Source organism: Apis laboriosa, unplaced genomic scaffold, assembly GCF_014066325.1.
Source record: "Apis laboriosa isolate Shangri-la unplaced genomic scaffold, ASM1406632v1 scaffold4_cov146, whole genome shotgun sequence".
Taxonomy (NCBI): domain Eukaryota; kingdom Metazoa; phylum Arthropoda; class Insecta; order Hymenoptera; family Apidae; genus Apis; species Apis laboriosa.
The window spans coordinates 443,213-461,038 of NW_025223501.1; the positions used below are offsets into that span (position 1 = coordinate 443,213).

At 27.2% G+C, this 17,826-nt stretch overlaps 5 protein-coding genes across 8 annotated transcripts in view; 3 read left to right on the forward strand and 2 right to left on the reverse strand.

The window, feature by feature from the left end:
- Positions 1–4,811: 4,811 nt before the first annotated feature.
- LOC122717189 (doublesex and mab-3 related transcription factor 3, truncated-like) lies at positions 4,812–7,898 on the forward strand. Its single transcript, XM_043941016.1, has 3 exons — positions 4,812–5,018; positions 6,482–6,718; positions 6,935–7,898. The coding sequence occupies exons 1-3, from the start codon at positions 4,812–4,814 to the stop codon at positions 7,574–7,576; spliced, it is 1,086 nt and encodes a 361-aa protein (XP_043796951.1). The 3' UTR covers positions 7,577–7,898.
- A 760-nt stretch (positions 7,899–8,658) lies between these two features.
- Positions 8,659–11,622, reverse strand: LOC122717148 (parafibromin). Its single transcript, XM_043940927.1, has 4 exons — positions 11,472–11,622; positions 9,804–11,071; positions 9,581–9,722; positions 8,659–9,498 (listed from the first exon to the last, which is right to left on the reverse strand). Exons 1-4 carry the CDS (start codon positions 11,600–11,602, stop codon positions 9,462–9,464), a joined length of 1,578 nt encoding a protein of 525 aa, XP_043796862.1. The 5' UTR covers positions 11,603–11,622; the 3' UTR covers positions 8,659–9,461.
- A 69-nt stretch (positions 11,623–11,691) lies between these two features.
- LOC122717150 (glucose-induced degradation protein 8 homolog) lies at positions 11,692–13,789 on the forward strand. Of its 4 annotated transcripts, none has more exons than XM_043940932.1 (4): positions 11,692–12,157; positions 12,220–12,614; positions 12,808–12,955; positions 13,215–13,789. In XM_043940932.1, exons 1-4 carry the CDS (start codon positions 12,037–12,039, stop codon positions 13,223–13,225), a joined length of 675 nt encoding a protein of 224 aa, XP_043796867.1. In that variant the 5' UTR covers positions 11,692–12,036; the 3' UTR covers positions 13,226–13,789. The 4 variants fall into 4 exon arrangements, with proteins under 4 accessions (XP_043796867.1, XP_043796866.1, XP_043796865.1 ...); XM_043940931.1 differs by having other exon boundaries at positions 11,692–11,956; positions 12,033–12,157; positions 12,808–13,789; XM_043940930.1 differs by having other exon boundaries at positions 11,692–11,951; positions 12,033–12,157; positions 12,808–13,789.
- A 12-nt stretch (positions 13,790–13,801) lies between these two features.
- On the reverse strand, positions 13,802–15,271 carry LOC122717149 (nucleoporin Nup35). Its single transcript, XM_043940928.1, has 3 exons — positions 15,156–15,271; positions 14,734–14,841; positions 13,802–14,658 (listed from the first exon to the last, which is right to left on the reverse strand). Exons 2-3 carry the CDS (start codon positions 14,839–14,841, stop codon positions 13,810–13,812), a joined length of 957 nt encoding a protein of 318 aa, XP_043796863.1. The 5' UTR covers positions 15,156–15,271; the 3' UTR covers positions 13,802–13,809.
- Positions 15,272–16,542: 1,271 nt separating this feature from the next.
- Positions 16,543–17,826, forward strand: part of LOC122717297 — a 102,747-nt gene continuing 101,463 nt past the window's right edge. The window contains exon 1 of the mRNA XM_043941235.1: positions 16,543–16,610. Within this exon, the coding sequence (XP_043797170.1) occupies positions 16,586–16,610 (25 nt within the window). The 5' untranslated portion in view covers positions 16,543–16,585. The remainder of the gene's footprint in view (positions 16,611–17,826) is intronic.

A 17,826-nucleotide genomic window follows, 5' to 3' on the forward strand; every position in this document is an offset into this window, starting at 1 on the left:
AATTTTGGTAATATTTGAATCTATGTTTAGTTTAGATTATAGTTGAGATTTAGTTAGACTTCAAAAGTTTTCTAATCTTAGAACTAGTGTTTTTGAATTTGTATTTTGATATTATGAAATACTATCAGAAAATATAATGGTCGATGAAGAATATTTATCCCTAATACCTATATATATATATATATATATGTATACACGTGTATACAAAATTTAACTTAATAGTATATTTTATAATAAACTTTTTTTTTTTTTTACAGAAGAATAGAATGAATTCTATTAATCTATCAATTTGAAAAATTTGCTCAGACTCCACCTCGATTTTGTTGGAGCCATTATTACAATTTTCTTTGTATTTAATTCTTATTCGATGCCGTCTCTATTGTATTATATTGTATTGTATTGTAAAACTTTCTTTTGTTTAAGTAATTCAATGGAGACACGAGTGGATGAAAATGTAAATTCTAATTTGACCATTAGAATATCTGCGTTGCTCGCTTTCTGTGAACATCAACGAATAATGATTCCAGCCACTTTTTACGCAGTCAATTTTCTTGTCTACTCGTGCCCATATGTTCAATCATAGCTTTAAAGGACGAACAGTGTATTCTCGACTCAGTCCGACATATTATTGGGATTAATGAAAGCGAATATTATCCCGTCGATATTACAATAGACAAACTATCAGTGTCATTACTATGATCATTATTATTACTAACGGTTATTTCACGAAAGGGATACATATATCTTATATTGTATCTTGAGCATACGAGCATATACGTGAGTGCACCATTTTAGAAACGAGGGCGGTTTCACGTCAATTCACTTATATTTCAAGATTTACATTATAGCACAAATCTAATTTTATAACTTATAAATAAAGAAAAGCGGAATTAATTTAAATTCAATTATTATTCAACTATATTAAATTTTTTTTTTTTTTTAATATTGTACATAGTTGAAAAGATGGGAAAAATTTGTTCAGTGTTGCTTTAATTTCTTGATGACATGATGCATATATGCATATGTGCATACATGCATTAGCTCATCTATATGTGAATGTATGTATACATATATATGTTCACTGTTATATTTAGATACAAGGTTAAATAGAGTTTAGTCAAAGGCGAATCTGACCTTATGAAATCGACCCTCAGCAAGCTAAAAGATGAGAAAAAAGAAGATAAATTAGGAGGAGGAAAAACGAAGAAAACACACATGCACACACATGCGAATTAAAAATCGGTAAATCATATTCTATGATTTTTTCGGGGCCATACATAATTGATGTAATTTATAAAAATTGTGAGCTTCTTCCGCGTAATCGTAGATCAATTTTTATTCTTTTTATATTATTTGTAAGAATTTGCAATCATAATTTTTAATTTAATCCTTTTTTAATCACGATTAATATTTAAAATTACATTTTTATCTTATCGAAGATTCACAATACAATTTTCTATCTGCACTGGAAATCAGTGCTCCTTTTACGAATATTGATGAACAATTTTGTAGAACAATTTTATCGAGAAATTGCGAAATTATGCTTCTTTTTATACTTCGAATTGATAAAATTCGTGATTTTCAAAGGATTAATTTTGAAGCTTTCTGGTGATATAAACAATTATGTTGTAACGAAGATTTTTTTCAGTGAAATCGCATATGTACTATGTCCTCGTTCGAAGAGTGCGCGTTTTTGTTTGCGCATGCGCCGATCGCGCACTCTGTGATTTTGAAAAGTTTATACGCGCCAAGCAGAATAACGTACACGTATAAATTGAGAGCATCAATTTTTTATCGTGTTATGATTGCTAAGGCACGCACGACCATGAAACATAGAAATCACGATGGATCTCTTACGATATTACGCTTTATTTTTTATTATGTCTATATGAATGTCCAATGTACCTTGATATTTCATAATCCAATCGAAGTTATTATTCGAAGACGAAAAGAATTAGAACAATTTTATAGAAGTTGAATTTGATTAAATGATTTGATAAAAAGTTATAAAAGTATAGATAACATTAATATCAGATGCATTTATTACAGAAATTTATAGATATAAATAATATATAAGAAACCTATAAGTTTCAAATCGATTAAAATATTTGATTAAATTTTTATATGAAAAATAGGAAATAATGGGGAATATATTATGAATGCAGCATGCAAATATAAATACGAGTGGAATATTATTCTATTAAAATTATATTTAAAGTTATAAAAATTTAAATAGTATACAAAAAGTAACCAAAAATTTTTAATAACTTTATCAATTTCTTTTTTATAATGATATAGAGATTAAATGCATATTTGTGTGCGAAATAACTCGAGTTCCATTCCGAAATACTTATCTATTCGATTTTTCTTCATCATTTTTCCTATAGATTAATCTCAATGAACTTATGGAGAAGGGGGAAATATTTTAGTGTGATATTGACTGAGTTTATCACTTAAAATAAATTAATAATCATTGTCGAAAATTAAAAAAAGAGAAAGACAAAAGATATTAAAATTCGTCTTCGAATATCGAAGTTTTTCGAAATCTTTGGAATGTGAAGAAGAGAGGGAGGTCGTTCGTGCCAAATTTCGAAAAGAATAAATACGTTGTCGTTATTTACAGGAATTTACCTATTTAGGCTTAAGCTTGTTGTTAAGTGATACGATCGATTTTAAAACACGCATTCTCTCTTGATATCATATTCGTACCTTCTCGTTACTTTTTTAAAGAAGGGAAGAAAGGATATTAAGGATGTCAATGACCATGTGAAAAACAGCTAATGCTTGTCCACACTTTGCTTCCTGCAAAAATTCAGTGTAAACGAAGAGAGAAGGAATATTTAATGAATTATAAAAAAATATGGTTGAATCGAAGGTGGGGGGGAGGAGGGGGAGGAAGAGAAAAAGAGAAATAAAATTAAAAAAATAAAAAAAAACCAACATAATGTAAGTCTGTGATTGATTTGAAAATAATATCAACGAAGTTTTACCATATCAACAAATAGTCATATCAATAATTTATCATATCCATATACATATACTCAGGTTAAACTAAAAAAAAAAAAAAAAAAAAAAAAATAAAAATGTGGTTGAAAAAGAAATAACATTTATAGTGCAATGTGGGTGGGAAAGAAAATAAAAAATAATAAAAAAAAAAAAAAAAAAAAAAAAAAAGAAAAAAGAAAAAGCTCGAGCGTAAAAAAAAAAGAGATATAGAGAAGTCTACATTTAATCGGTAAACTCTCCCACCTTTGACAGTCGTAATTCGACAAAAACGAAGGAATCACATATCATGGCTGCACATTCCATATATTCGTGGGAAGTGCGATTAGAATGGCACAAAGAATGTTTTAATACTTAGTGAAACAAAGAAGAAATGAAGAAAATGAAACGTATGATATCGAGAATGATAGATTTATTGTTGCGACAGCTCGTTTATTATTAATGTTCAGACTCCAAAGTCGTTTAACCGGCTACGAATCTGTACTCGTGAAAAAAATGAAAAAAAAAAAAAAAAAAAAGATAAAACTGCGAATTATACAATCTTGATTCTTGACGATAAATTTTTTCTCTACAACCACATTCTCTCTCCAGTTCCTCTCCTGGCCATTTTCTTTCGTTACATCGTCATTAGTATTATTTTATCTTTGTTATTTATATACAATTTTTATTACATACAGATTTATTTTTTAAAAAAAATTCAAATATATTTTCATTATTTTCTTTTATTTTCAGAATGATAGATTTCATTTCAGATTTTATTTCAATTATTCATTATTTATTATTTCTAATGAATTTTTTATCCATTTATTATTTTAACTTTGTTACATCGCTCAAAGATCGAATCGTTATCGTTAATAAAATCAATCATATTGTTAATAAAAATATTAAAAGAATTTTAGAAAATTGAAAATTTAAATTTTTAAACTTATTAAAGATATAAAAGAATCATTAATATCTCTCATTTCAATTTTTTTACATTTATATTTCTTTTAAAATATTAAAATATCAACATTAAAAATTTCAACTTCTATGCATGCTTTGAAATTTAATTAATAGAAGAAAAAGAGTAAAAGAGTTGTATCGAGATTAAAATCGTAGTATTTTGGATCGATTGCTAAGGGATGATTTTATGCACCGTATATAAAAGCCAGAAGGTATTTTTACCTTGGAGAATGAGACGTTTCGTTACTACCCATGTCCAAGGAAGTGTCAGTGGATCTACTTAGAAAGTCGCAGAAGCCAGAAGTGACCCGGTAGGAGTGGCGGAAGAGAACAAACATTGGCGGGCCAATCGTGAAGAAAGGGTGGTCCTATGAATGTTTATCTTGTTGTTCCTTCGGAGGGATGCTGGAATCACTGCAAAGTCCGATAACGTGTAAGTATATGGTGCAGAGCCAATCGCGCGATACCATGGAAAAATCCAAATGTTGCTGAAGATTAGAACGAAAATTCTTTCAGCTCGCTTTCCATTCAGTCGTCCATCAACAATTGTCCTGTCTCCAGTTAATTTTTCATTTATTATATTCCATTTCTGTTTAGATAAATTGAAACAAATAAATCTGTGAATCGTTATCATCATTATTAGTGGATGATTAATAAAAAAAAAAAAAAAACAAATATTTTTTGTGTCAGTAAAATTTTACTTATTTATTTATTCTTTTTATCAGTTTCATTCATTATTGGTGAATTAAAAGAAATAAAAATGTTGACCACTATTAATATTTTATTAATCAGAAAGATTTATCTTTTGTACCAATAAAATTGTTAGATAAATTAAAATGAATGAATCTGTGAATCATTGTTAGTGGATGATTATGTTGCGTGGAAAGAGTAAAAAAGTGGAGAATGAAGAGACAGAAGGTGAGCTGAAACAGAGGAGGCCGAAGTGTGCTCGGTGTAGAAATCATGGCTTGATTTCTTGGTTGAGGGGACACAAAAGAGAGTGTCGTTATAGGGAGTGTCTTTGTCCGAAATGTTCTTTGATTGCAGAAAGACAGAGGGTGATGGCTGCACAGGTAATATTTTTCTTCGATTTCAACTTACAATAAAAATTTAAATATTTCATTTTGTCAATTAATTATATTTTGTTGATTTTCTGTGATTTTGAAAACTTTTCAAAAACTTTTTGATGTTGATTCAAAATGAAGACATATTTGACGCACACATTTATTGAAACGATAAAATTGTAATTATCCTATTTCCAGTGGGTGTTTAATATAATTTTTTTATATATATATTAAAAATAATTAATGAATTTTTACTTCATTGCAAGTAGATAAAAATATAGAAAAAAAAGATCAACATTGTTACCTTTAACATTTAATAAAATTAATCATCCTTTAATAATTTTTCATATAGCCAAAGTGCTATTAAAAATCCTGACTTTTGCAAGAAAAAAAAAGAAAGAAAACAGAAGGAAGTTAATGACAAAGAGATATTCAGTTTCTATTGTACTTGTACCACTCGATCTCCTTTTTCTCTAATAAGAGAAAGAAAGTCGATCAAAATGGGAAAGAAGAGGAATTAAATCCATTAACGCTTGGTGTTGCGTTTCATTTCTGTTTGCATAGGCATTATGACACTCGATACTTCATCCATCCTCTAGCTCGATGGTAACATTACTATCAGATTCTCAAACAAACCTGCGTGAAATGCAGAAAATATTGGCTTCTGAATCAAGTTTAAATTCCATCAATCAACCGTTAATTTGTTTGATTTCTTTTACATTAATGATCATTACTTCTATAATTATATATACTTGAAAAATATTCAATTTCAAAGGCTATTAAAAATTAAAAATGATGTCAAGTATTTAAATAATTTTAAAATTAACTTGGGATCTTTGGAAGTGATATTCATGGTTATTTCATCTTCTTTAAATATTCAAATAATACAGATTATTAGAATATTTTAATTTTCATCATTGAATTTATAATATTAAATAATTCTTTTGGAAAAGTGAAATCTTAAAAATATATTAAAATTCTTCTGAAATATTTGAAAATTATTATTTTCTTTGTTAAACATTCAATTTTAAACATTATTGAAATTTATTATAATTATTCAAAATGAATTTAAAACAATTTATGATTTTATCGCAAAATAAAATATATTTTTCAAAATAGGATACGATTTCGTATCCTCTTGGATTCTTAGTTACTTCATCTTCGTTTTAGAAGAAGCATAAAATCTAAAAGAGGGACACTCTGTCAGACTTCCTCAATAACTCTGACAATGTGAAACAATATAGTGGGTGGTCTGGCCGGGAATAACACGTGCCAAATGGTCCCATATGTATCTCTATTGACATTGGCTGTTAAGAAAACACATATGCAGTATCAGCTAAGCGGTTGGTCCATTTATAAATTGGACGCAGAGTCATGATCTGATCTGACTTCATTTTTCATTGTGAATGCCAATTTCTATATTTTTGTGTTATATTTATCATAATTAATTGCATTAAATCAATCACGAAAAGGTGGCCCTTAAGAGACAACAGGCGGCAGAAGATGCTATTGCTCTAAAAATGGCTAAAGTCGCAACTGGTCAGAAGCTCAGTCGATTACCTCCGGGAAAAATATTTGGTATGGCAGTAACCGATCCAAAATCAATTGGGGATAGCAACAAACAAGAAAATCCTCCTTCAAAAGAGGACCTAGGAGATGAAGACTCGAAAAAGGACGACTCTTTAAATGATCAATGTCTCAATTCATCAGTATGTAATCACATAGTAACGTAAAAATTTTATACAATATAAAATTGTATATCAATATAAAAAATTAGAAACAAATTACTTAAACAAAAATTTCAAGAATAAAATATCAATTGAAGTGCTATTGCCATTTATAAATTGAAATTACAGTTCGATTAATCGATGTAGTGTCAACGGTATTGAGATACAACACCTAATTGATCAATACTCTTTCTACAGGTGATTAAGGAGAGCACACCAAAGAACAAAAACCTAGTATTCAATGTGAACAATAGAGAGGAAACAAAAGAGAGCAGTGTGTCTCAAACTTCAGTGGAAACATTAGCTCGTCTTTTTCCCAATACAAAGCTCTCAGTACTACAATTAGTGTTGCAAAGATGTGGTCAAGATCTATTGAAAGCTATCGAATATTTTGCTAGTGACAGTTTTGGAATCAATTCGACAACTTATACTTCAGCCTTTCAGCCTCCTCAAAGCATTAACGAGGCCAGGTCTAACGAACAAATTGCTGGTACTATGTTGGCTCCAATTTATTCCAGTCTTTCAAGAAATTTCTATGGAGATGGCTATTGTTTCTTAAATATCGTTCCTGAACAATTTCCTAACAGTATAGTAGATGCAACAGCTTGTACCGCATTGCCAATCAAAAATAGTGGACATGAACAAGAAGGAGTAGCTTTAAATGTTCAATACAATAATTATTTCAATTCAGGAACGCAACAACAACTGAGAGATCATGTGTATACTCAAGTTACGGATCATCTTTCTCCAAGACCTAGTTTCCTTCATTTACCATCGGTATTGCCAGGAATTCCTTGTGTGCAACCTAATTGCTCTCAATGTATCTATAAATTTCCCTGAATTGGAGAATATTTATTCCTTATAGTAATATTTATTGAACGCTCTTATGGAAGAATACATGTATTTCAAAACATTATTAACGTATATCGTGTCTGAATTTCTACCTAACGAATATTTGCATGGTATCGATATCAGGAGAATTTCCGTGATTGACAGTCCTTGATCTTCAAAGTTTACTGCGATCGGTTGGATTAAGCGAACCGTGTTCTTGACACGCATCGCTTGTTTTAATGTCACCCTTGTCTCTCTATGAATTGAACTTTGATCGTGAAGCGTGAAAAAACTTGCTAGAGTTGTATACGTACTTTTTTTAAATTGCAAAAGATTTTTGTATGTGATCGCGATTTATTTTGATTTAAATACTAATAGTCTTTAATTAAACCATTTTCTTTATAAAATAATTATAAATAATCATGTTATTTAATGTTATTTAATGTAAGAAATCATAAGAGCATTTTTATGATATACAAAATTATTATTTTGTAATAAAAAAAAATTGTTTTTAACAAAAAAATCTTGATAATATAATAATTTAATTTATTACCAATATCTTGTATACTATTTTTTAATTGTTTTATATTGTTACTTATTTTATATTTTATAAATAACTTTATTTTATAAAGTTATTTATTGGTAAACGAGGGTTTAAAGTGCTCTTAAACTTAGTCTGTAATGACGTAAATAGCTAAGTTATTTATATGTTATTTACAACATAACAAAAAAGAGGAGTTTATAAAAGAGTTATTTTGTTAGTATTTCTTAGTTTTTCTCAAAAATTGGTAGAAAGTTTCTCGCTGCAGCTATCGCGTAACTGCTAATCTAATAAGATGGCAGTAATGGAGTTAAGAAGGTTCAATTGACTGTTCAAACAGTACCAATATCGTAGATCAATTGTCGATGCCCGGAAGCGATTTACTTTGGCTTTGGTTTTTAGGGAGATAAAACAGGTTAACCCCGTAGGGAATCTCTCCTATCCATCGTGCAACGAATTATAACAAACTTGACGCCATGTAGAGAATAATACGTTTTGATTTTTCTTTCATTTACTCTGAAATAGATAGAAAGAAAAGACAAACATTGAGATTCAACTGCCACATAAGGATCATTTTTTTATTTGATTCTTTAATAAACATATTACGGCATATACTATACCGTGAATATAACATTTTCTTTTCTTTTTTTTTTTTATGTTGTTTCATTTTTGGTACATATATACATTTGATTTTCTCACTCTAATAGACTCTAAATACAATGCTGCCGCCTTAATATTGCGACAATAACTTTATTTTTGTATATAATAATCTATCGATGAAGATGCTGTTTTATTATCATCACGATGATGGTTATTACAATAAAAATGATTATATTTGTAATGATCATTAATATAATTATTTTTGAATCTACTGGCGAGAGAATCCTGTATGTTATGAATACGTTAGATCAAATATGTTTTTTTTTTATGCTCTATGTTTAAGAATAATACTTATTTGCTTAATAATAGGCACATCAGTTTATGCTAGAGCAATCAATATCATATTAAGGTTCCTCTATGTGAATGTTATATAAAAATATTAATCTTTCAATCCAGAATATTTTGTAAAAATATCGAATTGAAAGATTAATAATGTTATGCATATAACATTTTCGTTATATATTCCAGTTTCTCGAATATATCTTTAGTTTATTTTAGAAGAACAAGAATTAGTCATAATTGTTGCCAAATTCTCATAATTAGGTTCTTTGAATGAGGGTTCATATTAATTTTTATATTTTTTTGAATTACATATTAATTTGCTCGGTAATATATACAATGTTTTATTTTATAATCTTTCAATGAAAATCGTGCACCCAAATCAATGATAACTTGCATTCTTCTTAATCAAGTTTAAAATCGAAGATGTGGTTTGTTTTTAATCATATGTCTGTAATAATTAAAATAAAGTAATTGAATTATTATGCAATTATATAAATAATTCTATGAATAGACTTATCAAGATAACATACTTATCAAGATGTTCCCAGAATACCATTAATGCTGCCCGATCCAAATGTCTTTTTGTCCTACTTAGTTCAATCACTGTTACTGCCCAACGTGCTACATTTGCATCTAATCTCATTTCATCGTATTTCAGATGAAATGCACAAACTAAAATATATAGAATAAAAATTGTTAACATTTACTTAATGTAAACATTATTTCATTTATATTTCATATAAAAAAAATTACTTTTTGAAAAGATTTCAACAGGGTTGCCATCAAAAGGCCAACCTTTAAATTGCCAAGCAGGACCCATTACAAATACCGCGACGACTCTTTCCCAATCTGCATTTGTAAGTTTTTGTGGATTATCTACTACTCTATATGGTACAGTGAGTCCTCCTTCTTTTCTACGTTGCAAAAGGACTTCATTTTCTCGTTTACAGCCCTGTGTACGTTTTTCTTCATTACTAACATATTTCAGATCTTGCAATATATCTTTTGCGTTATACATTGTGATAAGTGATGTGTTTGCACTTGGAATGATAATAATAGGAGTTCTACTAGGCCGTTTATTTTGCGCTGCTTGTTGTGGAGTAAGTTTTGCAGCGGATGTTGGCAGCAAACCAGAATTAGGAGTCGCGGAAGGATTACTTGGTGGTTTTCTAACCGCTGGATTGGTACCTTCTGTTACAGACTTTAGAGTCATACCATGATATGTACCCATAGTATCGATTTTAAATCCTTCTGTTTCCTCTTTTTGTCTGATAAATCTTTCTTGATCATAACGATTGTAAACTGCTGGCTGTGGTAAAGGACGCATTGGTGTGGAACGTGGAGTAACCATTGGTGTAGGTGCAGTAGGACCTTTTTGTCTACCTTCTTCGCGGGCTTTGATACTCTGAAGAATTGCAAATATATTTTTTGCAAATATTTTTCCACTACTTTGTAAAATAGTCGCACGTGTTCTCCATTGCCTTTCCCTAGAAACTATATCCTTTGTATCATCAACATCCATCAATATAACACGTAAATCAGATCCCATTCCAATATCATCATTTTCTTTAATTGTGGTACGTTTTTTAGCTAAACGTTTAGCCTTGATAGCTGCAATTTTTTCTACAGACATGGCCTCAGAAAGAGATTTAATATTGTCTACTGTAACAGAAGCTTCTTTTGGAGCATCCAGTCTAGCAGCAAGTTGCTCCTTAACTTTTTGAACATGTGTGTCCTCAAAACGAGGTTTTTTAGAGGAACCACTTTCCAATCCATCTTCAGCTGTTCTTTTAACTTGAGTAGGGATTTCTAAAGGAGCAGATTTATCTATGGCGGCTGATGTAGCAGTTTCACCATTGAGATAAGCCAATAAATCTTTTCTATCTGGTCGTCGAACAACTGGTATATTCTCTGCAGCAGCTTGTCGCACATATACAGGATGTGTAAGTTGTACATGTTTCAGTAAAAAGAGAAGGCACTCAAGAGTATAATATTCCTTTGGTGTTCCTTCTTTACCAGATCTACAACAAATTACATAGCGTACTTTATCATTTGTTAAATATCTTTTATAAGTAAAAAATATTAATTTAAAAAAAAAGAATGTCACATTAAGAGTATGTTTTATTTTTATTCATGTAACCAAAAAGAAACAAAACACTCACATAAACGAAGACACTGTAACAAACGAGACAAAAAATGATTTTCTTTTTAGTTTCTAGAATTCAAGAATTGTAGAAATAAGTGATAAGTTTTAAAAAAAATGCTAATAATATTTTTTATTATTTTATTGTATTATTTTATATAACTGTTTATTATTTTATTGATGATAAAAGGATTATATAGAAGATTGACTAATGGTGGAATCTGTTCGAGGTTACAGCTGTCGCAATTCAATTTTTAAAAAACTTAACCTGTACTTACCCATAAGTCAAATAGTTAGTTTTAACATTTTTCGGCCAGGAGAATTCACCGAAAATAATTTGATTTTCACGTTCAATTATTTCTTTTTTATTAACATTATATTGTCTGAGCAAGCTCAGCGGGTCCGCCATGATTATAAACTACTACCCCACCTTCGGGTGATATGATAAACCAAAAAATAAATTACCATACACACGGTGCATCAGTCGTACACGTCAATTTTGGAATGTATATATCGATTGTGTATCACTACTAACATTAAACGTCATTTATAATATTTCGGTAACAACTTAGTAAAAATATAATTTCAGAATATTTCCAGTTCATTCTTAAAAAAACATATTTATATATCAGAAAATACTTTTGAGCCAAAAGTGAATCGTTTTTAAAGTGCACCCTTTGCGATTATATCTTTATTGACGCTTGGAATAACGATAAGGAATTAATTGTTGTGCCAAATAGTCTTCGAAATCTTTACCAGTAAGGTATTTTAATTGAATCTGTTCACTTTAGTTTTGATTATTATTTACTTATTGTGAACATCGATGCTAATTACTAAAGAACGATGAGCTACCCGGAAAAACAGGATAATATAACGAAAGATGAATGGGTTGCCAAGCTGGAAGAAAATTCTTACACACAACGTGTCTCTATGAACAATTTAATTATGAATTATTTAGTTACAGGTTAGTTTTTCTAAATAAAAATATTTTAACCTGTATATTTTAATTAAGTAATTTTATTATAGAGGGATTCAAAGAAGCTGCAGAAAAATTTCAACAAGAATCTGGAGTAGAACCAACAGTGGATTTAAGTTCTTTGGATGATAGAATTCGAATTAGAGAAGCAATTCAAAATGGTCGTATTCAGGAAGCAACAGATTTAGTGAATCAGCTACATCCAGAATTATTGGATAATGACAGATATCTTTATTTCCATCTGCAACAATTGCATTTGATTGAATTGATTCGTACAGGAAAAATAGAGGAAGCTTTGCAATTTGCTCAAGACAGATTAAGTGAAGCTGGAGAATCAGATGATGTAATTTTATGTGAATTGGAGCGAACCTTAGCACTATTGGCTTTTGATGAACCTCATAAAAGTCCATATAGTGATTTACTTCATCCAACTCATAGACAAAAGGTATAAATTACAAATATTATAAATATTACATGTTTATAATATTTACATTTTATTTTTAATTCATTACAAAAATAATTTTATATATAATGTATTTTATATATAAATTTACATTAAATTTATAAAATTTCATTTTATTTTTCTTTATTCTTTGTATTTTGCTTTTATATATGAATTATCTTTTTTAAAAAATTAGATAGCAAGTGAATTAAATGCAGCTATATTGAAGATGGAGCATAAAGAATCAACTAGTCCACGATTAAATAACTTATTGAAGATGATACTTTGGGCACAAGATGAATTGGAAAAGAAAAAAGTGAAATATCCAAAAATGACTGATTTAGGTAGTGCCACTATTGAAAATCCAAAATAATTTTAAATCAGATAAAATATAAAACAACATGAATATATTTATTAATATGCGCGCGAGAATATGAATGCATCATATGGATAAGTTGAATCATATGGATAATTAACATATGAATAGGATTTAGAGAAGGAATAGACTTGAGTATTTTGATATACTCCTGTTCAAATTAGTAATAATTATTTTCTATAAGAATCATATATTTATAAATTTTGATGATATATATATTATAATAGATGCAAATTAAGAGAGAGGAATGCACTGATTACGACAATTACGCAAGTTTTTAACATTGCAAACTGAGGTTATCATTATAATTCTCTCCATGCGTATTACACCATCGACACGATAAAAAAGTACAAGTTACCAGCTTGCAAAGAAGTTCATCGATATTTTTTAAATAATACGAATATGTCAAGAAACGGACCATTTTAATTAATATCTGTGCAATATATAATAGATGAGTCATCGTCGCGAAAGTAATTTTAACATTGATTATAACTTGATTATAAATATATTATATTATGTTATATTACAGTAGAATCGGTTAAGTATCGATAGTGTTTATTATAAAAAATAGAGAGATATAGTAATACATTACTAATAGTTTAGGAATAATATATGTAATAATTATTCAATGTGTATAAAAATTTATATTTGGTACTATCGATGTAGTAAAAAAAAAAAAAAAAAAAAAAAATGAACAAGCATTTTAGGGATTTTTGAATATATATTCCTCTCTCGGGTCGTGTTTATATCGCATTCGATTTTTATAAAAATGTAAGGAATATTAAATAATATTTGTCATGTACAATTTTTTTCATTTAAAAATTACCAACCAAACATATATTCCATTGCTTTTGAGACTAAACCTGTAGATTTTTGTGGAACATTTTCTGGTGATCTTACTGATTGAGAGCTAAGATTTTGATTATACCCAACTGCCAATGGTCTTGCACTTTGTATTCTAATTGGCGTGCGTGGTGTACTATATTCTGGTGATTTACTGAGTCGTCCTATATTACAAAAAGATTTAATACTTCCATTCATTTTCGAACAACTTCTTTCTTTATCACACCGCAATATAACACCCTCATCTGTACAAGGAATTACGCCGATCATTATAGATCCAGATACTATATTTCCATTACATGCAAGTGCCCTTTGTGCTTCTAGTTCTGAAGCACATTTTAAGTGTATCCAATTGCTTTGTGAATGTGGTGGAGGATGTTTATCTACTATGCGAACTCTGCTCGAAATATGAGCCAAAACATTATTCATATCACTAGGAGGAAAACCAAAAACAGTTACCCATTGTAAAAGACCTTGTGATTCAGATGTATTAGGATTCAATCCACTATCACTGAATATAGAACTATGCAAAAGTCTTGGTTGATTATATGATATACTTTGATTTGGTGTTGATAAACTGCATTGATTAGATGTAGTTTTTAAACTTTCTACAGTATCAAATAATTCTACTGTTGGAGGTCCACCAGAATGACTTTCTGTGACTATTTGTGATGTATTAGGAGTATTAGCACCTCTGAATACTGCTTTTTGACGATTAGTACGATAGTCTGGAGTACCATAATTAGATAATGGAGATGTAAGTCCACTATGTCCAATATGCAATTGTTTTGGAGTATCTTGAGGACTTGTCAAATTAATTTTAGCAGGCTAAAAATTAAAAATAATTATTTATTATATTGTATATATATTATGTAATGAATTTTGATAATAAATTTTACTTACTGTAGTAGTATCACCTAAAAGAAAACTTGGAAGATATGCAGAAGTTCCTGGACTTCCAGGACTTTGCATAGGACTTCCAGCAGGTGATCCTAATGTCATAGGCTCCATCTGAATAAAAAAATAGTACTCTATTAAATGTTTGGTTAAAACTTTGTTTCTTTTGGTATAGATAATTAATTTATATATTAATTATAAATATTAATATTGTAAGTATAATTTACTATTTTTATAATTTAATTTATATTATTCATTTTAATATTTATTTATAATATTTTATTTATTTTTATTTTATATATTTTAAACATTAAAGATTTTATTTAATATTAATTTTGATTTTTGTTGAGGTTATACATTCGAAATTTATAAATACGTGCATATAAAATATATATTTTAAAATTAAATATGTATTTTTTGCTACATACTATTTTTATTTAAAAAATTCTGCAAATTTCTAGTGTAAAATATATAAATATTTAAATATTTAAAGTTGTTAATATGTCTAATAGATATTTAAATAACGAACAATATTTGACTTCCACTAATAGATGTCTCTCTATGATGAAAAAACGTAAAAATTATTTGAATTATTTGTATAATGATATTTATTTTTATATTTTACATAAAATTTATAATAAAAAAAACAAAAAATTTATATATTATAGATTATAATTATATTTATAATTATTATATCTAATTATTATATATTAAAATAATACAAAAATTTTTAATCCTTTTACATGTTCTGCATTTTTAAATTTAATACAAATTAAAATTTTGATTTCATTTGATTATGATTATTCTATTATTGATTTATAACTCGATTTATAACTTGTTGATATTTTCTAGTTGTCAGTGCACTTTATCACATAAACAAGTGGGAAGCTATTATTGTGTCACTGTATTATTTTTGTCTTATTTTTTGAACATAATGCAAGTACAGTGATTTTTGTTTTGCATTTATGAATACTAATATTAATATTTCAATTTTTGCGCGTTTTATGTGAATAAGAAAATGCATCAATTAAAAAACTCTCTAGATCAATTTGTGGTATTATTCTTTTCTCAAAAATCATCGTGACAGTTTGTCACAATGGCTGGTGTGAAGTGTGTAATTTTGATTATGCAGTAAGTAATTTTATTTTTTATTGTTGAATTTATAAATTAGTAGGTATTAATTTACTAACTTTGTTAATTTAATAATTCATTAAATATTGTAATAATAAAAATAATTAGTTATTTCTTTTTCAATCGTTTATTTAATTATAGAGGTTAATTACTTCCGATAATTTATATGATTTTTTATAAGATTTAAATTTAATCATTATTGAATTTTTTTAATGGAATTTAAAATTATTATTTCATCTTAATATAATTATTTAAAAATCTTATTTTTTTTTTGTATTAATTATTAATCTGTTAAGACAACTTTTTAGGCGGGAAAAATTTCAATATGGATACTATTCCATAGAAAAGATTGATATTTTATATATTATATATCCATTCTGTTTTTTCTGTTTGATTATTCGTAATTTATCATTATAATTTATGTATATACAATTATTAAAAATATTAGAATAAAAATAAAAAAAATTAATGAATCATTTCAGTTTTTAATTTGAAATTTTTATATTAAAATTCCAATTTTTATTATTATTATAGTTTATTAGAATTTTAATCGTTATTATTAATATTAAAAAACTAATTAATTTTTTTCTTTTTTTTTTTTGAAATAATTATTTTATTTTTTCAAAATAATTTTTTCAATAAATTATATTTTAAATTATAATCATGTTTTATGTTTTGCTATAGATATTTCTCTGCCTTCATGATAATTTTTTGTTATGCCGCATAGATGACAAGGTTTTTCACGTCTAGTGGTAAGTCGCATGCTTTTTTATTCCTTCGATCATACACACAAGCATAATGATATATGAATTATAATATTTTTTTTCTATTGTTTTATTATATTTATTATATTATGTATTTTATTTATTATATTAGATCAAATCACAAAATTTCTTGTATCGCATTTCTTGTATCAATATTATTTTAAGAAAATGAAAATTTTAAGAAAATTATATTGATAATTAATTTTATATTAAATAAATAATACAATGAATAATATTGATAATTTAAATATATAATCATCTTTTAGATGAAAATATATGAATAATATTATCAATTATAAATTAATAATTTTTTATTATATGTATATTATATTGATATGTATATTAAAATATGCAAATAGTGTGCTTATATTTATTGAAAGCATTTCAGGATATTTTCTCTAGTGTAAATTTCTTTTGGATATTATAAATATGTTGTGTCTATTTTACCATTATTTAGGTTAAGTTAGATTTCTAACTGGGATTTATTTTTTGAGGTTAATTTGATTAGATAGATTATATTTAACTAAAATATATGTATATATATGTATATATAAATAAATACTTAATATGAAAATATTGAATAAATAAGATGTATTTATAATTAAGTGTATGCATTAAGAGTGATAATTAAATTAGATTAAATGATGCAGATAGATAATGTAGTAATGTATTTGTTTATGGATAATATCTTTGAAATTTATTAAATTTCAAAGTACAAAAAGGAAAAAAATGAAATGAGAACAGTATTATAATATTGAATTTTAATAACGATGAAAATTATGTACATATTTACAGCTTCATTAAACACTTATTTGACAAGTATCAGAATTTTGATACACTACTATGTAAGAAATACATTTTTAGCTTAGATACTTACACGTTTATATGGTGTGATTCTCGCATATGTGATTTTGTTTTCATTTTTCTTTTTCTTTTGTGCTTAATGACATTTTAAGTAAATGAAATATCATTTAAATAAAAAGAGAAAGAATTGATTTCGTACAAATTCGAAATTTCGATTTGTATTAAAATTTTTGAACTTTCGCGCACATAAATATTTGTGATAATATCAATATAGGAATAATATTATATATGTATAAAGGATTCATCAATAAAATTCTCGCAATAAATAACAATGAATATCATTAGCAATATTTAATTAACAATCTTTCTTGTGAAATTGCTTCGTACAGGAAGACAACTC